Source organism: Heterodontus francisci, chromosome 15 (assembly GCF_036365525.1).
Source record: "Heterodontus francisci isolate sHetFra1 chromosome 15, sHetFra1.hap1, whole genome shotgun sequence".
NCBI classification, from domain to species: Eukaryota; Metazoa; Chordata; class Chondrichthyes; order Heterodontiformes; family Heterodontidae; genus Heterodontus; species Heterodontus francisci.
In genome coordinates, this window is record NC_090385.1 from 19,143,756 (window position 1) to 19,170,138 (window position 26,383).

At 45.4% G+C, this 26,383-nt stretch overlaps 1 protein-coding gene across 1 annotated transcript in view; it reads left to right on the top strand.

Moving 5' to 3' along the window:
• atp1b4 (ATPase Na+/K+ transporting subunit beta 4) overlaps window positions 1-26,383 on the top strand; it is a 67,947-nt gene that overhangs the window by 29,381 nt on the left and 12,183 nt on the right. The window contains exons 3-6 of the mRNA XM_068047918.1: window positions 1,275-1,403; window positions 11,143-11,247; window positions 12,812-13,008; window positions 23,465-23,521. Of these exons, the coding sequence (XP_067904019.1) occupies window positions 1,275-1,403; window positions 11,143-11,247; window positions 12,812-13,008; window positions 23,465-23,521 (488 nt within the window). The remainder of the gene's footprint in view (window positions 1-1,274; window positions 1,404-11,142; window positions 11,248-12,811; window positions 13,009-23,464; window positions 23,522-26,383) is intronic.

The window sequence follows — 26,383 nt, forward strand, 5'->3', positions numbered from 1 at the left end:
GTTTCGTGCATGCTACCCGCATGATCAACTCGGGATGGGCTGCACCTGACTACTCGATGTACAGTGATTGGTCAGTCAGCTGTTGCTAACACCACGGGTGCTCTATGTCAGCCAGTCGGTCAACCTTTCACCAGTTTTGACATCTACTTATTTTTGGTAGCTTCATCGCTTAAGTTTTGACCACATTGCATAGCTAGTTCTCTGTTCTCCAGCCCTTGTCTGATAACAAGGCATTACTTCACTCCACCAACCCCCAGTCTCCAAGCAACCAGCTCACATCTGTTACAAATTTAGCAGTAAGTTTAGACATGCCTTAATGACCACCTTGCAGGTTTCACGACAGTCACTTCCCCTTTAACAGTTTAGTTACACCACATAGCTGTCTCAGCACATCCCTACTTCCCTGCTGTGGACTTGTTTACCACTTTTAGCTGCGCACATTACTTTCCCCACTAACCAGGTTACATACAGTTCACGGGTTGGATGGTGGTCGTCTACAAGGCCACAATCAGATCAGCCATGAACTTATTGAATGGTGGAGCAGACTTGAGGGGCTGAATAGCCTACTCCTGCTCCAATTATGATCTTATGTATGTGACTGCAGTCCCATACCAGTATGGTTGACTCATAACTGCACTCTGAAGTGAACGAGAAAACCATTCAGTTCTATCAAACCATTACATTGCAGTGGTTCAAAAAGAAGGCCCACCACCACCACCTCAGGGCAACTAGGGATGGGCAATAAATGGCCAGCCTTGCCAGGGATACCTGCACTCCAAGAATGCATTGTTATTTTAAATCATGGTTTATCCTCATTGAAATGTTCCAGCTATATTGAAAATCCACTAATAAAAGAGATAATTGCAACAACTTTGGTTATAAAGAGTGAGGACCTGGCAGTGTTGTGATGCAATGCATTGGAGCATCAATTCAGAGCTCTAGACTGGGGATGCAGCTTTGATTCCGTATCCCATTCACTCATTAAACTCAGCTATGACCTGTGGTAATGTGGTGACTAGAGCCTAGAGAATTTCCTCAAGGGAAAGGGTAAGTGTTTTCTCTGGGCTGTTTGTGCATACCACCTATCAACTGAAAAGTGGTGCAGGAAGAGGTATGGGGGCAGACTGATCACAAGAAGTGCATAATCCAAGTAGAGACCAGAAGGAGAGAATAATGGTTGGGAAAAATTGGACAATAATGTATTGTTTCCTGAAAAGGACCAATTAGTGCAAACGTTTGTTACTGACATGAATATCTTTTTGTTTACTTTGCAGCACTTATTTTATTTTTCTACCTCTGCTTGTATTCCTTTCTGGCTGGGATGTTTTCTCTGTGCTTGTATGGGATGCTAACAACAATCAGTCCATATACACCAAGATATCGCGACAGAATCAACAATCCAGGTACCTAACCAGGGCCGGAATTTTACATTGGGCGGGAGGCCCCAACCACTGGCCCAAAGGTCGGGGGCAAGCCCACCTCCACCGGGCCTAGGAGTCACGCCAGGATTATACGTGCCTCAGGCCCTTATTTGGCCTCGAGTGGGACTTCCGCCCCTCTGTGGCAGGAAGTCCCACCTCTAAGAGCTGCTGGCCAATCAGCGAGCTGGCAGTTCTCAGTCCCAGCAGCAGCCAGCCGAAACAGCAAAAGGAATGCCAGCCTGAAAACAAAGGTAAGTGTCTGGGGCCTCGCCGGGCACAATCAGCCAAGTCCTGGCATGGTAAGGGGGGGTCGTTTTGGGGGGTGGGGAGTGTAGTGCAGTGGGGGCGGTTGGGCCATGGGGGGGGCCCTCTGTGGGGCATAGGGTGCCCAAATCAGGAGGCTGCCAGGTTTTACTGTGCGGCCTCCTGGGAGACGTTAGTTGGCTCCTGGTAAATTACCACTGGCAGGGGAGGAGGCACTTAAGCAGCAGTTAATTGGCACTTAAAAGGTCTTGATAGGCCTGGGGCAGGCGGACCATTTCTTGCCACTGCCCCTCGTAAAACTGCAGTGGGACGGGAAGGCATCATGAACTGCACTCCCCACTGTCATGAGTTTCTTTGTGCTTTCTTAAGCAACACCATGAAGTATGTGGATTCCAGTTCCTTAAACTCTAGAAGGTTTATTAACAGCTAAACTAGTACAGACAATACAAAGCAAACTATATACAGAACCTTTTGTCCAGGATGTTGCCGTGCAGAGTGAGTATGGCTTCTAGTCACGTGACTAAATCCTGGTACTTAGCTCATTAGCATACTGAGTTCTTCAAGGGACATCACTCTTAAAGTGACCATACAACATCCCCTTTCTTTACAAAGATAAGTCTTGTATGCTACACGTAAAAACACAAAATTGGACAATACCAAAATTAGTTATACAGGGATAGAGATTATAGAATTTACAAGTATAAAGATAGGGATTGTGAAATTGACGAGCGCAGAAGCTTAAGAATCCATATATTGTTTCAGTGGTTTGACAACTCTTCCAGCTCTTGTTGGTAAAACCTTCTGGGGATGTGGATTTCACTCTTGGCTGTTTTTGGTTTGCAGACATGTTGTCAATATGTGTTCGTCCTGTTGTTCCGTCACTGCATGTCGGTCATGCACCACCTTCATTCTCCCTTGTGTTTCGAGCAGTGTCTCCTGCATCTCAGAGAATTTGCATCTAAGCTGTTGCTGTTTTTTCTGAAGTTTCTCCCTTTCTGCATTCAGTTTCTTTTGCTCTGCCTGCTAAGATGCTCTGTTGCTCTCCTCAGGCTGACCACTTTGAGGCCTTGTCATTCTTGGAAAGTTCAAGGACCTCATCTTGAAGAGCCATCAGACAATGCTTTAACTCATTCCTCCTCTGCCTCTTCAGGACATTTTGTGCCCTTCGCCTGTCATCATCCTCTGCATCTGAAGGCCTGGGGCTCAAAGTTGAGGACTTGTTGGGGGAGGAGTACTTGGCTTCATGGAGATACCTGTCTGTTCTGGTGCTGGCAGTTCTCTAGAGAGCAGAGGTAAGGATGAGGCACAGTTGTGCTGTTGCTGGATTTCAAGACTGCACCGTTTGATGTTGGCCAGAGTCTGCGAGCGATTTCCAGTCCTTGGAGATTTCCCCTTGGCAATGCCCATCACTGCCAGCTTTTGCTTCTCAATGGTTACAACGTCAATCTCTTCTTCTGTGTCACTTGAGCACAAAAAAACTCTGCCTGTTGACAAAGAACTTTCAGCATCTGAATTTGGATCCTCATTCTCTTGGTGTGGGGTCTCTGAGAGGGGGCTGATACGCTTCAAACCAGGACCATTGAGATCCTGGAAGAACTGTGACTCAACCTCAGGCATCAAGAGCTAGACACATGGAGTGCATCCTCAGGTGCAGTACGGCATCACTTTTGAAATCTCCCATGGTGTCAAACCTGTCCGAGTACATTTGTTGCAAGTCCTGGACTGACTCAATGCGGGTACCCTGGCGATCTCGTGGATAGTCACAATATTAAGGTCCTTACCCACTGGTAGTCCTGCTACTGCTGCTCCACTTGTATCCACCTGGTAAAATCTTTGTAGTTTCCATGCTGACTTGCCATAGCTGCATTGCATTGTTAGTGTGCCACTGAGCGGGATGGGTGTCCCATCGTATGTAGTTAACTTTGCAGTTGTCGGTTGTATCATTACCTATGACCCCGGTATATATCCTTCGGGTTTCGGATTGGTAGGATATTTGCACTTGCTCCCGTGCCAATCTTGGTCCTGAGTGTGCGTTTTCCAACTTTCTTTGGCGCATAATATTAATAGTAGCAAAAACTTCCAGTTGTTTGACTTCATCAACACAATAGGCTGCATTTTAAATGTCAGTCTCCGTAATTGGCGACGGATGTGAACTATAGCGGTCCATCCGTGTGGACCGCAAGTCGTGGAGCCGCAGCGATATTAAATGCGGCGGCTCATTTAAATGGCCGGGGTGGACTGCCTCCCCCCACCCCCCCCTCCCCCCCCCCGATGATGTGGAGGGGGCAGGCGGTCTGTCCCCGGCAATAGCGTCAGGCGCCAACGCCATTTTTAAAGGGCTTCGAGCCCTTCCATTTAATATAAATATTTAAATAAAAAGAACACTTTAAAAAATAGTTATCCCGACCCTCTCCCACCACCCAATGACCATCAAATTCATTACTTGCCCTCTTTCCCCCCCCACCCCACAAAGACACTTACCTGATGCTCCTGACCTTCCCTCCCCAAAGTTCATAAACTTTAAATTTTACCCCTTCCCACCACTCCCTAGACCAATCAGATATGTTTGACCCCTCTTTCCCCCCCAGCCCTGAAAACTTACCTGCTCCCCCCTCTCCACCGGTGTTCCGCCTCGGATCCCCAGATGGGGATCACACCAGGACTGACGGCGGAAGCTGGTAAGTAATTAATTCAAATTAATTCATTTGTTTAAATACATATTTAAATGTTGGGCCTGTTGCTGAGCGGCAGGGGGGCCAACACGAGGCCTCGCCGCCGCAGGCAATATGGGGCCGGGCCTTTCCGGCGTCGAGGCCCGTGGCGGGCTTCTCCAGGAGGCACGACCCCCGATGTCGGGGGGAGGGTGGGGGGGGGTCTATAAAATTCAGCCCAATGTGTCAAGTTCATAATGTGAAATGCCTAAGAATTGCTCCACTCTGAGTCTTGTCTTAAGTCTATTTTGCTGTGGACTTGGTGTATCTGCTTGCATTTACGCAGGTCTCTGGCGCTCTCTGTGCCGCTGTTGCACCGGTCTTCTATTTGTTTGTGTCCTATTGTGACCTCTGGCTGCGTCTTTGGAACCAGATTTCTTGCATAGGCGGGCCTTTTTGCACCGCACGCCTTGCACAGATCTTGAAATGCAGGACAACTTTGCACTGAGTGGGATAAAACACACTTGCCACACAGCTTGCTTGCTTTTTGTGACCTGGTCACCGTGCCAATACTGTGGGCTGCAACTAGTATTTGCTAATTCTGTTGTGCAGCTACAATGGCTTCCTATTTCCTGCCATCTTCAAGCAGTGCATCAATGCTGTCACCTTTCTTTTTCCCCCCCAAGTAGTCTTTTTGAAATGGGGACAATCACCAACTCCATTATTCGCTCTGACAGCTCAGTTTCTGAAAAATCACATCCGTTGCCCCTACTACGGCATCTACTGACAAATTGATCTATTGATTCGTGTGGCTGTTGTGATGCGATGAATTCTAAAATTCACTCTTACCCGAAGCTGACCTTCTAGCACTTTCATATCTTTGCGGGATCTTTCTGGTCCTCTTCAGATAAGCCAGAGGTATTGATTCTGTATAACCCCTCATTTCCAACTGCTGTCAGTATTTTCACAGCCTGCTTCTCTAATTCTGCAACCACTTGGTCTATGAAGCATAACTGCATTCTTTGTTTAAAAAATTTAAACTCGGATAGGATATCAATGGCTTTCCAGTTCATGCTGGGAAATTTTATATCCATCCTTCTGCTGTTCTTTTGGTTTCTGCTCCATATTTAACTTTGTTCAGTGCTGTGTGTGCCTTCAGCTGTGTATACTTATTATGACTTTCCTATTTGTGGTTTAAAACTTGTTTTATTAACACTGCGCTGTTCCACCTTTATGAAGTTCTTTGCTTCAGGCTAGCTGGTTTGACGGAGTGTGCTTGACAGTGTTGTCTGTTTTTTCCCTTTCAGCACATCACTTGCGTGTTTACACAGCTTTTCGATAGGCAGTTCACAGGTTTACCCCTTTGCTATTTCTTGCTAGAGTTTATTTATCTTCTTCACACTTGACTGGTTTAATGATTTTTTTCAGCTTGACTGCTTTAATGGAGACTGTTGTGTTCGGGATTTTCCTATGCTTTTTTTCACTATCAGACTTTTATTTTCAGTTTGCGCGATTTTCAGGGTTTCCCTCTTTTATCCTCTCACTTACACGAAGCCTTTAGAAAATGATTTTTTTTAAAAACTCTTCAAAGGCTTTTTTTTAAACCCAGGATTTATCAATCGTCAGCACAATGACTCACCTGATCACTTGCTTTTCAGCCATGCTTCCGTTCTATGGAGCTTTTCACAGCCCTCCAAGGTATGTAGCTTTCTTTCACTCTTTTCAGGTACTTGTTTTAATGTTTCTTTACTTGTTTGCTGTTTTACCCATGGTGTTACGATCAGGTGAGAAAGGGATCTAGGGTTCCCTCTCAGCCTTCACCTGGTCTTCCCGTAACAGGGTTTTATTTTAAACACTGTTTTTCTAGCTCCCCCTTAGTGAATCCTTGTTCACTAACTTCCAATTACAATGCAAAGAAACTAGCCAAACAGGTTGTCTTGGGTTTAAAGAAAAATGGTTGAACTTTATTAAACTTAAACTGTAATTCAGTTAATGCCTACGGATATGTGACGCGCCCACACTAGCATGCATATGCAATACACACATGCAGATAGAGACAGAAGAGGGTAGATGGTGGTGTAGTGGTAATGTCACTGGGCTAATAATCCAGGGGCAAAGGTTCAAATCCCACCATGGCAGCTGGTGGAATTTAAATTCAACTAATTAAAAATCTGGAATTGAAAGCTAGTTTCAATAATAGTGCCATGAAACTATCAATTGTCATCCATCTGGTTCACTAATGTCCTGAAGGGAAGGAAATCTGCTGTCCTTACCTGGTCTGACCTAAATGCGACTCCAGACCCACAGTAATGTGGTTGACTCAACTGCCCTCTGAAATGGCCTAGTAAGCCATTCAGTTAGGGATGGGTAACAAATTCTGGCCTTGCCAGCAACACTCACATCCCATGAAAAAAATGAAAAAAAAAATAAAGTGGAAAGGTTTGAGGCAATATCAAACCTGAAGATGGTTTTAGTTACTGCTCTTCAAGCTTCCTGTAAAGTCCTCGATTGTAGGTAGGTCTTGCTTTTCATTGTGGCTCAGTATTCTTCTTAAACCTTGTTCGGTGTAGGAGATTTTTCTCTCTTGAAGTTCATGTGTCCTCAGTGGGTCCAGATAGGAGAGGTCTTATCACTCCAGGAGAAAACAGTCTTTTTTTTCTAGTTCAAACTCTTTGTACAATTCAGAAAAACCCAGGTTGCCAAGCAGGTTAATCATGTGACTAGCTGGTCTGACCACATGTTTGTGGATTCTCTTGTCTTAGCCGACCCTGGAATGTCTCTTCTTACACACAATGCCTGGTGCTCAGAGTCCATTCTACATTAAATTGGAGCAGGGAATAGCCCCTTTGCCCCTCCAAGCGCTGTCTGTTAGTATGAAAATGTTTTTTCCAGGCATGACTGATCTGTTTAACAAGTCATTTCCTCGCTCCAGCAACAGTTTAAAATCAATGTTCATATGACAAAATTAATATGCCTCATTCTTGGCAGATGGCGGTGGGGGGGGGGGGGGGGGTGCATGACATGTGGTCTTCAAGCTTATATCTTGTCTTATCCCACCGCTGCCACCATATCATGAGTTTTTTTGTTTTATCTTAAGCAACACAATGAGGTAGGTAGATTCCAGTTCTTTGAAGATCTCTAGAAGGTTTAACATAGAACATGGAACAGTACAGCACAGTACAGGCCCTTCGGCCCACGATGTTGTGCCGAACCTTTAACCTACTCTAAGATCAAACTACCTACATACCCTTCATTCTACTATCATCCATGTCCAAGAGTCGCTTAAATGTCCCTAATGTATCTGCTTCTACTACCACCGCTGGCAATGCATTCCACGCACCCACCACTCTCTGTGTAAAGAACCTACCTCTGACATCTCCCCTAAACCTTCCTCCAATCACCTTAAAATTATGCCCCCTGGTGATAGCCCTTTCCGTCCTTGGAAAAAGTCTCTGGCTATCAACTCTATCTATGCCTCTCATCATCCTGTACCCCTCTATCAAGTCACCTCTCATCCTTCTTCGCTCCAATGAGAAAAGCCCTAGCTCCCTCAATCTTTCTTCGTAAGACATGCCCTCCAGTCCAGGCAGCATCCTGGTAAATCTCCTCTGCACCCTCTCTAAAGCTTCCACATCCTTCCTATAATGAGGCGACCAGAACTGAACACAATATTCCAAGTGTGGTCGAACCAGGGCCTTATAGAGCTGCAGCATAACCTCGTGGCTCTTAAACTCAATCCCCCTGTTAATGAAAGCCAACACACCAGACACCTTCTTAACAACCCTATCAACTTGGGTGGCAACTTTGAGGGATCTATGGACGTGGACCCCAAGATCTCTCTGTTCCTCCACACTGCCAAGAATCCTGTCTTTAAGCCTGTATTCTGCATTCAAACTCGACCTTCCAAAATGAATCACTTCACACTTTTCCAGGTTGAACTCCATCTGCCACTTCTCAGCCCAGCTCTGCATCCTGTCAATGTCCCGTTGCAACCTACAACAGCCCTCCACACTATCCACAACTCCAGCAACCGTCGTGTCATCGGCAAACTTGCTAACCCAGCCTTCCACTTCCTCATCCAAGTCATATATAAAAATCACAAAAGAGCAGAGGTCCCAGAACAGATCCCTGCGGAACACCACTGGTCACCGAGCTCCATGCTGAATACTTTCCATCGACTACCACCCTCTGTCTTCTATGGGCCAGCCAATTTTGTATCCAGACAGCCAACTTTCCCTGTATCCCATGCCTCCTCACTTTCTGAATGAGCCTACCATGGGGAACCTTATCAAACGCCTTGCTAAAATCCATATACACCACATCCACTGCTCTTCCTTCATCAATGTGTTTTATCACATCTTCAAAGAATTCAATAAGGCTGGTGAGGCATGACCTGCTCCTCACAAAGCCATGCTGACTGTCTCTAATCAAACCATGCTTTTCCAAATAATCATAAATCCTGTCTCTCAGAATCCTCTCCAATAATTTGCCCACCACCGACGTAAGACTGACTGGTCTATAATTCCCAGGGTTATCCCTATTCCCTTTCTTGAACAAGGGAACAACATTTGCCACCCTCCAATCATCCGGTACTACTCCAGTGGACAGTGAGGACGCAAAGATCATCGCCAAAGGCGCGGCAATCTCTTCCCTCGCTTCCCGTAATATCCTTGGGTATATCCCGTCTGGCCCCGGGGACATATCTGTCCTCATATCATTCAAAATTTCCAGCACATACTCCCTCTTAACCTCAACCTGTTCCATGCTGTCCTCACAAACGACAAGGTCCCTCTCACTAGTGAATACTGAAGCAAAGTATTCATTTAGGACCTCCCCTACCTCCTCCGACTCCAGGCACAAGTTCCCTCCACTATCCCTGATCGGCCCTACCCTCACTCTGGCCATCCTCTTGTTCCTCACATAAGTGTAGAACGCCTTGGGATTTTCCTTAATCCTACCCGCCAAGACTTTTTCATGTCCCCTTCCAACTCTCCTAAGTCCATTCTTCAGTACCTTCCTGGCTACCTTGTAACCCTCTAGAGCCCTGTCTGATCCTTGCTTCCTCAACCTTAAGTAAGCTTCCTTCTTCCTCTTGACTAGCTGTTCCACATCGCTTGTCATCCAAGGTTCCTTCACCCTACCATCCCTTCCTTGCCTCATCGGGACAAACCTATCCAGCAGTCGCAGCAAGTGCTCCCTAAACAACCTCCACATTTCTGTCGTGCATTTCCCTGAGAACATCTGTTTCCAATTTATGCTCCCCAGTTCCTGCCTAATAGCATTGTAATTCCCCCTCCCCCAATTAAATATTTTCCCATCCCGTCTGCTCCTGTCCCTCTCCATGACTTTAGTAAAGGTCAGGGAGTTGTGATCACTATCACTGAAATGCTCTCCCACCGAGAGATCTGCCACCTGGCCTGGTTCGTTGCCAAGCACCAAGTCCATCATAGCCTCCCCTCTAGTCGGCCTATCTACATATTGAGTCAGGAAACCTTCCTGGACACACCTGACAAAAACTGCTCCATCCAAACTAATTGCAATAAGGAGGTTCCAATCAATATTAGGGAAGTTGAAGTCACCCATGACTACAACCCTGTTACTTCTGCCCCTTTCCAAAATCTGCCTCCCAATCTGTTCCTCCGTGTCTCTGTTGCTATTGGGGGGTCTATAGAAAACTCCCAACAAAGTGACTGCTCCTTTCCTGTTTCTGACTTCCACCCATAATGACTCAGTAGACAAACCCTCCTTGACGACCTCCCTTTCTGCAGCTGTGATACTATCCCTAATTAGCAATGCCACTCCCCCACCTCTTTTCCCTCCCTCCCTATTCCTTTTGAAACATCTGAACCCCGGAACATCCAACATCCATTCCTGCCCCTGTGATATCCAAGTCTCCGTAATGGCCACAACATCGTAGCTCCAAGTACTGATCCATGCTCTAAGTTCATCACCTTTATTCCTGACACTTCTTGCGTTAAAATAGACACACTTCAACCCATCATACTGGCTGCAACTTTGTCGTGTCAATTGTCTAACCTTCCTCACAGACTCTCTGCACTCTGTATCTGCCTGTTCAACAGCTACCCCATCCACTGATCCGTAGCTCCGGTTCCCATTCCCCTGCCAAACTAGTTTTAAACCCTCCCGAGGAGCTCTAGAAAACCTCCTGCCCAGGATATTGGTGCCCCTCCAGTTCAGATGCAACCCGTTTATTAACAACTAAACTAGTACGTACAATACAGAGAAAACTATATACAGAACCTTTCATCCAGGGTTTTGCCATGCAGTGAATAGGGCTTCTAGTCACATGACTACATCCTGGTTACTTAGCTCATTCGCATACTGAGTTCTTAAAGGGACATCACTGTTAAAGTGATCATACAACACCCACCTTCCACTCAATTTTACGATCCTGCCGCCACCAGCCCCCTCTTGTGGGGGGAGGGGGTGTAAAATTCTGGGCCATGTTACTGAGCGCTGAATCATAAGGAACACAGGAGATTACAGCTACAGTAAAAGACTAGAGACTGCATTGTCCTTGTTGTTCAACCATTGACCAATCAACTTCAGGCCATTTCAAGTGCATTGCTCAAGAGCAAGCAATTATTTTCATCCAGTTACTGAAATGGTCTTAGTTTATGTATACAGATTGAATCCTAAATAAATGAATCCTTAAATTAGGTAAAGAGTAAATAAGCTACTATAAAGAGCAGTTAGAAATAATGATGGACTGCCTGTTTGATCTGACCTTGATATTAGCTGCTTGATGAAACTCTGGACTACCAATAATCTTTCCATTTTCCTAGGAGTGATGATCAGGCCAAATTTTGGTGGATTCGCGATTGCATTCAACTCATCAGAGGAGAGCACATGGTCACATTATGTGCAAAGCCTGCACCAGTTCCTTGAACGTAAGTTTCTGCATTTCTTCTTTAGGAGCAAAAGCAATAAGCAATCATCTGAATTTTAAAATTGCCAAACAATGAAACTTGTAATAATAGGTTCCAAGTTTCAACAACAACAAGAATTTATATTTATATTGCACCTTAACATAATAAAACGTCCCAAGGTGCTTCACAGAAGTTTTATAAACTAACGTATGACACAAAGTCACCAAGTCAGATAACCAAAAGCTTGGTCAAAGAGGTGGGTTTTAATGAGTGTCTTAAAGGAGGAGAGCGAGGTGGAGAGGCGGAGGGGTGTAGGGAGGGTATTCCAGAGCTTGGGGCCTAGGCAGCTGAAGGCCCGACCATCAATGGTGGAGCAATTAAAATCAGGATGCACAAGAGGCCGGAATTAGAGGAGCGCAGCTATCTTGGAGGGTTGTGGGGCTGGAGGAAATTAGAGAGAGAGGAGGGGGGAGGGGCAAGGCCATGGAGGGAGCTGAAAACTAGGATGAGAAGTTTAAAATCAAGATGTTGCTTGACCAGGAATCAATATTGGTCAGCGAGCACAGGGGTGAAAAGGGAACGGGACTTGGTGTGAGTTAAGACAGGCAGCAGAGTTTTGGATGACCTCAAGTTTACAGAGAATAAAATGTGGGAGACCAGCTAGGAGTGCATTGGAATAGCCAAGTCGAGAGGTGACAAAGGCATGAATGAGGGTTTCAGCAGTAGATGAGCTGCGACAGGGACAAAGTTGGGCGATGTTACGGAGGTAGAAATAGATGGTCTTGATGATGGCACGAATGAGGTTGGAACTCATCTGGGAGTCAAATGTGACACTGAGCGTGCAAACCGACCGCTTTAATCTCAGACTGTTGCCAGCGAGAGGTATGGAGTTGGTAGTTAGGGAACAGTGTTTCAATAGAGTATTTAGGAATATGAAAGGAAAATTGCTAATTTTGCAGAATTCTAAGGCTGAACAGAAATATTGATTATGTTAGGTCATTATTGCAGGCAGTTCTCTATACACATTGCTTGTGCATAGACTGTCTCTCTGTCCCCCTCTCCCACTCTCTCTCTCTCTAACCCCCAACTCTCTTTCTCCCTCTCTCTTTTCCCCCACACACTCTTTCCCCCTCTCTGTCCTCTCCTCCCTACCTCTACCCCGCTCTCTCCCCCACTCTCCCTCTGTAACCCCCAACCCCCACTCACTCTCTCTCCCCCTCTCACTTTCTCTCTGACCGTTGCTGAGAGTGAGAACGGCGCTTCCAAACTCCAGGCAGCTTTGTGGTTTTCCGGCGGACTTTAAAAAAAAAATCGGAACCTGCCGGAAAACCCTGAATCTGTCCAAAGTTCGGAAAGCACTGTTCTGCTTCAGCACCTGCCAGCTGTGAAACTGACACTTGCATTTTCTTTTTAAAAGACAGGCCATAGAAGCCAATAGGAAATCTCTCATCACTGAAATTACCAGTCACGGACCCCAAAATTGTTTACCACCGACACTGGTATCCACGTACAGACACATTGCCGACCTCTGTCAATTACTACACGAGGCTAGCAGTTTCTGTGACTTTCTTTTTATTCATTACAGCATACAACGACAGTATCCAGGCTATTAAGAACATCCCGTGTTCTCCTGGGCAATACTTCATGCAAGAGAAGGATGAAAGTGAAGAACGATTAGCTTGTCAGTTTAATCGGACCATGCTGAAAAACTGCTCTGGAATTGAAGATCCCACCTTTGGATACTCTGAAGGAAAACCCTGCATTCTTCTGAAGATGAACAGAGTATGTTGGCATTTAGTGAGAATACAGGGAGCCATCACTACTTTCCTAGTCAATTGATAACAAACTATCGTGGCAGCAACAATGCGGTGGTGGGTACTCGGCACACCCACTGCTCACAATGTGTCAAGTGTTAAAATGGGCCCAGTTGCTTCTATAGGTCTATAGGAAAAGTAAATCTGAATCAATACCCTGCTGATTATCTGATTGACTGATGTATTTAAATTCACACTTGCAGACACCATGGGCTGGATTTTGTGCTCCCCAGGCTTGGAGTTCTGTGGCAGGGGGGCGGGTACTGAAGACAGCTCCGGATGAGGCCCGCCATGGACCTTGATGCCGTAAGGCTGATCCTCTTGGTGGCAGTGAGGCTCCGTGGTGGCCCCACCCGCCACTGGGTGACGGGACCTCAATTAAAATATTCCAATCAATAAAATGAATACATTTAAATAGACTTACCTGTGATCTCGATGACCCGCCATTTAAATGAGCCGCGGCGTGGGAGATTGCGGTGGCTCTTTGGCGTGCAGCCCGCCATTTTCTGAGCTCGCCGCTGACATTGGTGGCGAGCTCTTAAAATCCAGCTGCCTATTTTTAGGTGTAAGAGGTCTATTTCCCATCACTGGGGAAGATAATCTGAGACAGGATTCTGGGAACAATTTTGGCCCAGGTAACTGTTCCAGTTATAAGACAAAGGAGCAGATATAATTTTACATATTTTCTGGGTTCTCAGACAAGTGTTAAAACTTAGTCCAAGCTGGTCTTAATCCTGTTCAATTGATGGTGCAGGAAATTAAGCGTAAAGGGTCATTACACCAAGTCTACCTCCAATTTATACAAGACATCCATAGCAGTGTTACATCCTCTAAGACCCATTGGGAGAGCTAATGCTTATGTGACACAGGATGTTCAGTACCACCCAGCAACAGATTCTCCACATTCTGTTTGATTTTAAACTGAGCTTCTGATCCCACAGGCTGTCTAGCACAAAGTTTGCCTGTTTTCATCTCTATAAAGTCATCTACCTCTGCCCCATTGCAGTCCATTTGCCACTGAAACCTGCAAGCATGCCTTTGCCACCTCCAGACTCCATTACTGCTGCATGATCTTGGTGAGCCTCCCATCCTCCTTAAACTTAGCTCATTCAAAACTCTGCTGTCTGTATCCTATTCTGTATCAAGTTCTGCTTGCCCGTCACTCTTTTCCTCCCTGAAATACATTGATTCCCAATGCTTAAAATTTAAAATTCTTATACTTGTGTTTAAATCTCAGTAAAACTTGCCCTCTCCCTAACTCTGTAACCTCCTACAGCCCTGCAGTCCCTGAGCTGAATTCGCCATTCCTCTGATTCCCACTTCTTGTGCCTCCTCACTCTTTCACCCTACCATTGTTGGCTATGCCTTCAATCTCAGAGGCCCTGCACTCTGAAATTCCCTCACTCAACTCCTCTGTTTCTCCACTTCCCTCTCTGCCTTTCAGATCCACCCACCTCTATGACTTTGCATCACTCCTCCTAATTTCTCCCTCTTTGGCTCGACACTTTTTTTTTCTCCTTCCTTATTTCTCCAAGAGGCACCTTGAGACATTTGTCGACATTAAAGATGCTATATAAATGCAAGAAGTTATTGTTGTAAACATTCTAGCTCTTCTCATGTAGTCAGGGTGTGCTTGGCCAGTTTTGTGTTCACAGAAGATTTGTTGATATTTGTTTGTATGTGTCAATAAATCTTGGAATGTTGATAGATTTGTGATTTCCTAGTGTCGGATATAGGAAAGTTGACTCTTTGACATACACACCATCTGCTGATTAAATTAAGAAAGAAGAATGTACATTTATATAGGGCCTTTCATATCCTGAGGATGTTCCAAACCACTTTACAGCCAATGCTTTACTTTTGATGTGTAATTGCTGTAATGTAGGCAAATTGCCCGTGGGAAGGTTTCACAAAGAGTAAATGAACAGTTAATCTGTTTTGGTCATGTTGGTTTTTAAAACATTATTTCTCAAGATGTGGGTGTCACTGGCAAGGCAGACATTTACATTTACTACCGACCCCTAGTTTCCCTTGCGAAGGCAGTGGTGAGTTCTTCTTGAACCACCGCAGTATGCATGATGAAAATGCTGTTAGGTAGGGAGTGCCAGGATTTTGACCCAATGATGATGAAGGAACTGTGATACCTATCCAAGCGAGAATGTGAGACTTGAAAGAGAATTTGGAGAGGATTGTGTCCCCATGCACCTTCTCGGTGGTGGAGGTTGTGGTTTTGGGAGGTGCTGCTGCAGAAGTCTTAGTGACTTGCTGCAGCTGAGGGATACAAATTTAGCCAGGACACTAGGAGAACTTTTCCACTTTTCTTGAAAAGGGTACATTTAATAATTTATATTCACCTAATCAGAACCCTTTCCAATCCTGAGTGGTGTGAAACAGGGCTGTGTTCTCGCACCTACACTGTTTGGGATCATCTTCTCCCTGCCGCTCTCACATGTGTTCAAGTCCTCAGAAGAAGGAATTTCCTCCACTCAAGATCAGGTGGCAGGTTGTTCAACCTTGCCCGTCTAAAAGCCAAGACCAAAGTACGAAAAGTCCTGATCAGGGAACTCCTCTTTGCTGACGATGCTGCTTTAACATCTCACACTGAAGAGTGTCGGCAGAGACTCATCAACAGGTTTGCGGCTGCCTGCAACGAATTTGGCCTAACCATCAGCCTCAAGAAAACGAACATCATGGGCCAGGACGTCAGAAATGCCCCATCTATCAATATTGGCGATCACACTCTGGAAGTGGTTCAAGAGTTCACCTACCTAGGCACAACTATCACCAGTAACCTGTCTCTCGATGCAGAAATCAACAAGCGCATGGGAAAGGCTTCCACTGCGATGTCCAGACTGGCCAAGAGAGTGTGGGAACATGGCGCACTGACACAGAACACAAAAGTCTAAGTGTATCAAGCCTGTGTCCTCAGTACCTTGATCTACGGCAGCGAGGCCTGGACAACGTAGATCAACCAAGAGCAACGTCTCAACTCATTCCATCTTCGCTGCCTCCGGAGAATCCTTGGCATCAGGTGGCAGGACCGTATCTCCAACACTGAAATCCTCGAGGTGGCCAACATCCCCAGCTTATACACCCTACTAAGCCAGCGGCGCCTGAGATGGCTTGGCCATGTGAGCCGCATGGAAGATGGCAGGATCCCCAAGGACACATTGTACAGCGAGCTCGCCACTGGTATCAGACCCACCGGCCGTCCATGTCTCCGTTTTAAAGACGTCTGCAAATGTGACATGAAGTCCTGTGACATTGATCACAAGTCGTGGGAGTCAGTTGCCAGCGATTGCCAGAGCTGGCGGGCAGCCATAAAGGCGGGGCTAAAGCGTAGCGAGTTGAAGAGACTTAGCAGTTGGCAGGAAAAAAGACAGAAGCGCAAGGGGAGAGCCAACTGTGTAACAGCCCCGACAACCAATTTTATCTGCAGCACCTGTGGAAGAGTCTGTCACTCTAGATTTGGCCTTTATAGCCACTCCAGGCGCTTACCCATTGTCTCTCGAGACAAGGAGGCCAAAGACTGCAGAATTTTGGTTTAATGTCTGCAAGAATGTAACATTTTCTGAGTAAATCACTGAATATTGGTGTAGAGAAATGTTCAGCTTCTGTAGTGGGGGCTTGAATATATGCCCTTCTGACTCAGTCAGTGTTACCGGTGAACAAAACTGCACTTTACCAATTACCAATTCGTTCTTAGAATTTGCTAAGTGTCTGTCTTATAAAAGAATAATATCCATTTTGTATTTATCAATTATTGTCAACTATCACCCCCTTCTGTGCTGGACTGATTCTACAGGCTGAACTTCACCAGTCCTCCAGAGATGGGCTGGGAAGCAGGAGGGCTTGTAAAATGGCAGCAGAAGATGTTGGGATGGAAGCCCGACATCATCCTGCTGCCACGGGATATTTCCAGAAGCGGGAATGCCAGTGGCCAATTAATTCAATTACGGGGCCAATTAATGGCTGCTTTATGCCCCCACTGGCATTTTACTGGCATCGGGATGGCCTTCTTCTGCATGGCAAAGACCATATCGAGGTGACCTCCCAGTAGCTTCCCAGTGGGGTATGGGAGGCTTCCTTTCTGGGCACTCCATTGCTCATGGAGAGGCTCCTTAGCGACTACAGCCACCACTGCGGCTCCGATGCCACTGCTGGAGGGTTCACCCCTCTGATCGCCAGGGTCTGCCTGCCTGGCCCTGGCAGATAGTTTAAAAAATCCTTACCCACCTTTCAAGGATGCCTCAACATGGACGCACCCTCTCCTCCTCCCTGCAGCCTCAGGAACGGCTACCTCTATCAGTGGTACTGCCAAGCTGCTGGTCCTCCAATCGTGCTGGCAGCTCTGAAACAAAGGTCTTCAATTGGACGGTGGTCCTGGTGGCAGCCTCTTAATTGCCACCGCCAGTAAAATAGCCCTCACGGTTCTGCCCTCTGCCTGCATGGGCTTGGGACCCGCTTTCAGTTCTGGCAATGGAACTTAGACATAGACCATAGAACAGTACAGGCCCTTCGGCCCACAATGTTGTGCCGACCCTTTAGCCTACTCTAAGATCTAACTACCTACATACCCTTCATTCTACTATCATCCATGTCCAAGAGTCGCTTAAATGTCCCTAATGTATCTGCTTCTACTACCACCGCTGGCAATGCATTCCACGCACCCACCACTCTCTGTGTAAAGAACCTACCTCTGACATCTCCCCTAAACCTTCCTCCAATCACCTTAAAATTATGCCCCCTGGTGATAGCCCTTTCCGTCCTTGGAAAAAGTCTCTGGCTATCAACTCTATCTATGCCTCTCATCATCTTGTACCCCTCTATCAAGTCACCTCTCATCCTTCTTCGCTCCAATGAGAAAAGCCCTAGCTCCCTCAATCTTTCTTCGTAAGACATGCCCTCCAGTCCAGGCAGCATCCTAGTAAATCTCCTCTGCACCCTCTCTAAAGCTTCCACATCCTTCCTATAATGAGGCGACCAGAACTGAACACAATATTCCAAGTGTGGTCTAACCAGGGCCTTATAGAGTTGCAGCATTAGCTCGCGGCTCTTAAACCCAATCCCCCTGTTAATGAAAGCCAACACCCCATACGCCTTCTTAACAACCCTATCAACTTGGGTGGCAACTTTGAGGGATCTATGGACGTGGACCCCAAGATCCCTCTGTTCCTCCACACTGCCAAGAATCCTGTCTTTAAGCCTGTATTCTGCATTCAAATTCGACCTTCCAAAATGAATCACTTCACGCCTTTCCAGCTTGAACTCCATCTGCCACTTCTCAGCCCAGCTCTGCATCCTGTCAATGTCCCGTTGCAACCTACAACAGCCCTCCACATTATCCACAACTCCAGCAACCTTTGTGACATCAGCAAACTTAGTAACCCAGCCTTCCACTTCCTCATCCAAGTCATTTATAAAAATCACAAAGAGCAGAGGTCCCAGAACAGATCCCTGCGGAACACCACTGGTCACCGTGCTCCAGGCTGAATACTTTCCATCTACTACCACCCTCTGTCTTCTATGGGCCAGCCAATTCTGTATCCAGACAGCCAACTTTCCCTGAATCCCATGCCTCCTTACTTTCTGAATGAGCCTACCATGGGGAACCTTATCAAATGCCTTGCTAAAATCCATATACACCACATCCACTGCTCTTCCTTCATCAATGTGTTTTTATCACATCCTCAAATAATTCAATAAGGTTTGTGAGGCATGACCTGCCCCTCACAAAGCCATGCTGATTATCTCTAATCAAACTATGCTTTTCCAAATAATCATAAATCCTGTCTCTCAGAATCCTCTCCAATAATTTGCCCACCACCAACGTAAGACTGACTGGTCTGTAATTCCCAGGGTTATCCCTATTCCCTTTCTTGAACAAGGGAATAACATTTGCCACCCTCCAATCATCTGGTATTACTCCAGTGGACAGTGGGGACGCAAAGATCATCGCCAAAGGCGCAGCAATCTCTTCCCTCGCTTCCCGTAATAAACTTGGGTATATCCCGTCTGGCCCCGGGGACTTATCTATCCTAATGTCTTTCAAAATTTCCAGCACATCCTCCTTCTTAACATCAACCTGTTCGAGCATATCAGCCTGTTTCACGCTGTCCTCACAAACGACAAGGTCCCTCTCACTAGTGAATACTGAAGCAAAGTATTCATTTAGGACCTCCCCTACCTCCTCCGACTCCAGGCACAAGTTCCCTCCACTATCCCTGATCGGCCCTACCCTCACTCTGGCCAACCTCTTGTTCCTCACTTAAGTGTAGAACGCCTTGGGATTTTCCTTAATCCTACCCGCCAAGACTTTTTCATATCCCCTTCTAGCTCTCCTAAGTCCATTCTTCAGTTCCTTCCTGGCTACCTTGTAACCCTCCAGAGCCCTGTCTGATCCTTGCTTCCTCAACCTTAAGTAAGCTTCCTTCTTCCTCTTGACTAGCTGTTCCACATCTCTTGTCATCCAAGGTTCCTTCACCCTACCATCCCTTCCTTGCCTCATCGGGACAAACCTATCCAGCAGTCGCAGCAAGTGCTCCCTAAACAACCTCCACATTTCTGTCGTGCATTTCCCTGAGAACATCTGTTCCCAATTTAAGCTCCCCAGTTCCTGCCTAATAGCATTGTAATTCCCCCTCCCCCAATTAAATATTTTCCCATCCCATCTGCTCCTATCCCTCTCCAGGACTATAGTAAAGGTCAGGGAATTGTGATCACTATCACCGAAATGCTCTCCCACCGAGAGATCTGCCACCAGGCCTGGTTCGTTGCCAAGCACCAAATCCAACATAGCCTCCCCTCTAGTCGGCCTATCTACATATTGAGTCAGGAAACCTTCCTGGACACACCTGACAAAATCAGCTCCATCCAAACTATTTGCACAAAGGAGGTTCCAATCAATATTAGGGAAGTTGAAGTCACCCATGACAACAACACTGTTACTTCTGCACCTTTCCAAAATCTGCCTCCCAATCTGTTCCTCCGTGTCTCTGTTGCTATTGGGGGGTCTATAGAAAACTCCCAATAAAGTGACTGCTTCTTTCCTGTTTCTGACTTCCACTCATACTGACTCAGTAGACAAACCCTCCTCGACGACCTCACTTTCCACAGCTGTGATACTATCCCCGATTAGCAATGCCACTCCCCCACCTCTTATACCTCCCCCCCCCCACCGCCTATTCCTTTTGAAACATCTAAACCCCGGAACATCCAACATCCATTCCTGCCCCTGTGATATCCAAGTCTCCGTAATGGCCACAACATCGTAGCTCCAAGTACTGATCCATGCTCTAAGTTCATCACCCTTATTCCTGACACTTCTTGCGTTAAAATAGACACACTTCAACCCATCATACTGGCTGCAACTTTGTCGTGTCAATTGTCTAACCTTCCTCGCAGACTCTCTGCACTCTATATCTGCCTGTTCAACAGCTACCCCATCTACTGATTCGTAGCTCCGGTTCCCATTCCCCTGCCAAACTAGTTTAAACCCTCCCGAAGAGCTCTAGCAAACTTCTTTGCTTCCTCTAAAATTCCAGTCTATGGCTCTATCAGTTGCCTCTGGAACTATATGATAAATGCCATATACCATTGCATTCAGTAATAGAGACTTAATATATTAATTGTATTTTTTTTTTACCTTTTATTAAATTATTTTTTTGCTCTCTTTTCAGATCATCCATCATTATTCAGGAGGATGAGGTGACCTGCTGCAGTATTTTTGGCTCTGCCACACTGTAACTGGCCACTATAGATGCAGGATATTTTTGCCAAGTCTTTGGCTAATTTCTGCCTCCCTATAAAGAAATACCTTCCCTTTGCTCAGTATCTCCATTGAGATAAGATCATTATATGAAGAATCATGGGTGAAAACCTATATCTTACTACTCTTTAGGTCCAGAGATGTGGTGTACTGATCTGAGCTAAAAAGCTTATTTAAAAAAAATCATTTTGTAGCATGAATAATTTTTTGAATTGGATCAAAGGTTTTCATGAGACTTTGATTTAGAAACATAGAAACATAGAAAATAGGAGCAGGAGTAGGACACAAAGGTTGGTGGAGTTGCGGATAATGATGAGGATTGTCAGAGGATACAGCAGGATATAGATCGGTTGGAGACTTGGGCGGAGAAATGGCAGATGGAGTTTAATCCGGATAAATGTGAGGTAATGCATTTTGGAAGATCTAATGCAGGTGGGAAGTATATAGTAAATGGCAGAACCCTTAGGAGTATTGACAGGCAGAGAGATCTGGGTGTACAGGTCCACAGGTCACTGAAAGTGGCAACACAGGTGAATAAGGTAGTCAAGAAGGCATTCGGCATGCTTGCCTTCATCGGGCGGGGCATAGAGTATAAAAATTGGCAAGTCATGTTGCAGCTGTACAGAACCTTAGTTAGGCCACACTTAGAATATTAATGGTCGCCACACTACCAGAAGGACGTGGAGGCTTTGGAGAGGGTACAGAAGAGGTTTACTAGGATGTTGCCTGGTCTGGAAGGCATTAGCTATGAGGAGAGGTTGGAAAAACTTGGATTGTTTTCACTGGAACGACGGAGGGGGGACATGATAGAGGTTTACAAAGTTATGAGCAGCATGGACAGAGTGGATAGTCAGAAGCTTTTTCCCAGGGTGGAAGAGTCAGTTACTAGGGGACATAGGTTTAAGGTGCAAGGGGCAAAGTTTAGAGGGGATGTGCGAGGCAAGTTTTTTTACACAGAGGGTGGTGAGTGCCTGGAACCTGCTGCCAGGGGAGGTGGTGGAAGCAGATACGATAGCGATGTTTAAGAGACATCTTGACAAATATATGAATAGAAAGGGAATAGAGGGATATGGGCCCCGGAAGTGCAGAAGGTGTTAGTTTCGGCAGGCATCAAGATCGGTGCAGGCTTGGAGGGCCGAATGGCCTGTTCCTGTGCTGTACTGTTCTTTGTTCTTATTCGGCCCTTTGAGCCTGCTCCGCCATTCATTATGATGGCTGATCATCCAACTCAGTAACTTGTTCCCGCTTTCGTCCCATACCCTTTGATCCCTTTAAAACCAAGAGCTATATCTAACTCCTTCTTGAAAACATACAATGTTTTGGCCTCAACTGCTTTCTGTGGTAGCGAATTCCACTGGCTCACTACTCTCTGGGTGAAGAAAATTCTCAACTCAGTCCTGAATGGTTTACCCCGTATCCTTAGACTATGACCCCTGGTTCTGGACTCCCCCACCATCGGGAACATCCTTCCTGCATCTACCCTGTCAAGTCCTGTTAGAATTTTATAGGTTTCCATGAGATCCCCCTTCACTCTTCTGAACTCCAGCCAATATAATCCTAACCGACTCAATCGCTCCTCATACGTCAGTCCCGCCATCCCAGGAATCAGTCTGGTAAACCTTTGCCGCACTCCCTCTATAGCAAGAACATCCGTCCTCAGATAAGGAGACCAAAACTGCACACAGTATTCCAGATGTGCCCTCACCAAGGACCTGTATAATTGCAGCAAGACATCCCTGCTCCTGTACTTGAATACTCTCGCTATGAAGGCCAACATACCATTTGCCTTTTTTACCGCATGTTGCACCTGCATGCTTACCTTCAGCGATTGGTGTACGAGAACACCCAGGTCTCATTGCATATTCCCCTCAGTTTATAGCTGTTCAGATAATAATTTGCCTTCCTGGTTTTGCTACCAAAGTGGATAACCTCACATTTATCCACATTATACTGCATCTGCCATGCATTTGCCCACTCACTCAACTTGTCCCTGTTACCCTGAAGCCTCTCTGCATCCTCCTCACAACTCACCCTCCCACCCAGTTTTGTGTCATCTGCAAATTTGGAGATATTACATTTAGTCCCCACATCTAAATCATTAATATATATTGTGAATAGCTGGGGTCCTAGCACCGATCCCTGCGGTAGCCCACTCGTCACTTACTGCCATTCAGAAAAAGACCCATTTATCCCTACTCTTTGTTTCCTGTCTGCCAACCAATTTTCTATCCATCGCAATACACTACCCCCACTCCCATGCGCTTTAATTTTACACACTAATCTTTTATGTGAGACTTTGTTGAAAGCCTTCTGAAAGTCCAAATAAACCACATCCACTGGCTCCCACTCATCAACTCTACTAGTTACATCCTCGAAGAATTCTAGTAGATGTCAAGCATGATTTCGCTTTCGTAAATCCATGCTGACTCTGTCCGATTCTATCACTGTTCCCTAAGTGCTCTGCTATAAAATCTTTGATAATGGACTCTAGAATTTCCCCACTACTGACTTCAGGCTGACTGGTCTATAATTCCCTGTTTTCTACTTAGTGCTTCGCATTAAAGAAGCTGTGTCCTGCAGAGGAAGTTCTGATTCTTATTATGTATATAAAATAAATATTCATGAGCATTGTGGTGATATGCGCTTCTTTTCATAGATCATTGGATACCTGCCTGGTAAAGGAATAACACCATATGTGAGCTGTGAATTCATGGTGAGTAACATCTCAGCAGTATCTGAACTAAATCTTCTATTGTGATAGTCAAACCTCGAGTTAGAATACAGTGGCCAGCTTGAAATTACATAACGATAAATGGATGCTGGTTAACACATGGTTCAATGACGCTTAAAAATATTACATGTAATGCTGCCTTAATTATTAATCTGGTGGGTTTTCCAAATACTACTGCCAGTTAATGTTGAATTGCTAAGAAATTTGTTTGTGAATCTCAGCTTTAGAAAAATTTGTACGGACTGGATAAAGACTGGCAGAACTCATTCCACATGGGACCTTTGTAGCAATCAAAGAGATAAGGAATCTTTAGCTCAACATTTTAAATCTGATTTGAACCAAGGTTCCAGCTAACCAGTACCAATGATTTGTGGAAATAAGAGCATAAATCTTTGAATATATTTTTCTGTAACTGCATTAATCCTTTGAACCAATACTACAGTGCCTATTAGTGAAAAAACTGGACATGTGATCACACTTCAAATGATCAACTCACCCAAAGAAAACTGGCTGCAAGTTCATTTGCTTTCCAAATATATGTCTCTTCTCAATCAGAGGTAGTAAGTGAACAATTTCCCTGACTTTCTGTAAAGAAAAAAATGGTTAACATTTTAGATGTAGACCCTTTACTTTGCTAACGACCTCTCGATCTTGTTCAAATATTGTACTTTTATCTATTTTACTAAACAACCAACAATCTGTTGCTCCAAAACACTTTGCCTGTGAAAGGCTGCTAGGTCCCATGCGTTGATAGGTAACTGAAGCCTAAAATACAGCATGTTGCTATTTTTAAATGGACCTACTGTTCTGAGGAAAACTTTTTTTTAAAGCTTCCCCTAACTGGGAAAAAGTCCAAGCAGTGTTCAACACTTCGATATATGGCCTGTTGACATGCTGTAGCTGGGTTTGAGTCCGTTGAGACCTTCATAAATCTTACATGTTGTGCTTTGTCTCTTTTATTGTTGCTTTAGTCGAACAAAACAATGGGAGTTTTATTTACAGTCTTTCATTCGTCCTGAGTGATGCAATAGGTTAGCACTCTGGAAACTGGGTTTGAATGCAGCATAGGCTAATTGGATGAAAACCTCTCTCTACTTCCTGTCATTGTCATGTGAGACATTAGTTTGGGCAGTCTCAACTCAGTACCAAGTTGCCATTGTCCTACAACACAAAACTCTCCAAAATAAACAACAAATCGTCAGAATAACTAGGAAGTGGCATAGGAATGGCTGTATGGTATATGGAAAAAATTCTGACCCAGTTGTGGGTGATCCAAGATTGGGTTTAAAACACATTGCTAAGGCAGTATGAAGGAAAGATTTATTCTGGATCTGGCTGTGCTATGCCTGACTGGGAATGCTTGGTAGTGATAGTAAAGTGCCCAAAATGGAAAGTTTGCAACATTTTATTGAATTTGCTAAAAACCCAAAGAAAGCTCATGGTTTCCCTGCACTGAAGGATAAGCTGGATCGGCCTCCCTCATCCGCAGGTTTCTTTTGAGATCTTTATAATACACCACAGCGAGTGAAGCTTTGAGAACTTCCTCATGAGTTGGAAAATTCTACTCAAGGATCCACAGGAACAAGCAACTCTCTCAAGTATGACAAGCTGAAATACAAAGCAACTTGCCAGTATGCAGATGATATTTGTAATCTCTGCCTCCATTGGCCTGGAAATTCTATGTGGGTTCACCCAGTGTTTTGGTGCAACTCTGCCAGGAGACTGGTGGAAACCCCCAGAGGAATAGTGTAAACAGCATTTTTATCTGGCTCTCTGCAGGTTCTGCTGAAGTTACGGCAGCAAACCAGAAAAGAACATATAGAATTTCAGGGCCATTAGCCCCAATATTCACTGCTTATTTGCCTTTTTTAATGCCTCTTCCCTTGTTTGCAGGATGGGTAGGGTGGACTGTTAATCACTTCCCAAGCCACTAAATTCATCTATCCCAGGGTTGCCTAACATTCGTCCCATGGGTCAGGATTGGGCTAACCAAAGGTTTCCATTCAGTCCGCGAATGTATTTCAGAAATGAAAAATTTGTCATTGACTTCTTCTTTCAGACCAGCTTTTAAAAAGACATTGCACTATCAGTTTGACCGCAGACAGCTGCTGCACGAGAGCGGTAATAGCGGTTTCCCAATTTCGGACAGATTTGGGGTTTTTCGACTTTTTTTAAAGTCCCGCCAGAAAACCCTGAATCTGTCCGAAGTTGGGAAACTGCTGTTACTGCTCAAAACACCGGTCAGCTGTGAAATTGACAGCGCAATGTTTTTTTTTTAAAAAGCATACAAACCACAAAGTAGCTGTACTGAGCCCTCTCACTCCCTGCAACTGTCAGTGAGAGGAGGGCAGAGAGAGAGAGAGATGGGGGCAGGGAGAGAGGGGGGGCAGAGAGAGAGGGAGCGAGGTGGGGGGGGAGACGGAGAGATGGGTAACATAGAGCAAGGACGACATGGAGGGGGGGGGGGGAACAACATAGAGGGGTGTCATGCAGGCCCCCACCTGCCAAGAATGAGGCACATCAATTTTGCCACATGAACATTGATCTTTAAACTGTTACCAGAGTGAAAAAAAAACTTGCTTTAAAAAAAAAACAGACCCTTGACTGGGAAGACAATTTACATATTTACAAACAGTGCTTAAAAGGGACAATATACCATGCCCTGACACATTCAATCCGCAATGGACTTTTGATTACCAGACATTGAGGGCAGAGGAGCTCACATTCCAGGTTGACTGCTAAGATGGCCGAATACACAAACAGACGTGGTCAGACCAGTTAGTCACATGACTGACTGGGTGTTGGAGGGATTTGTTCTGAACTTGCCACAGAGAATTTGAACTC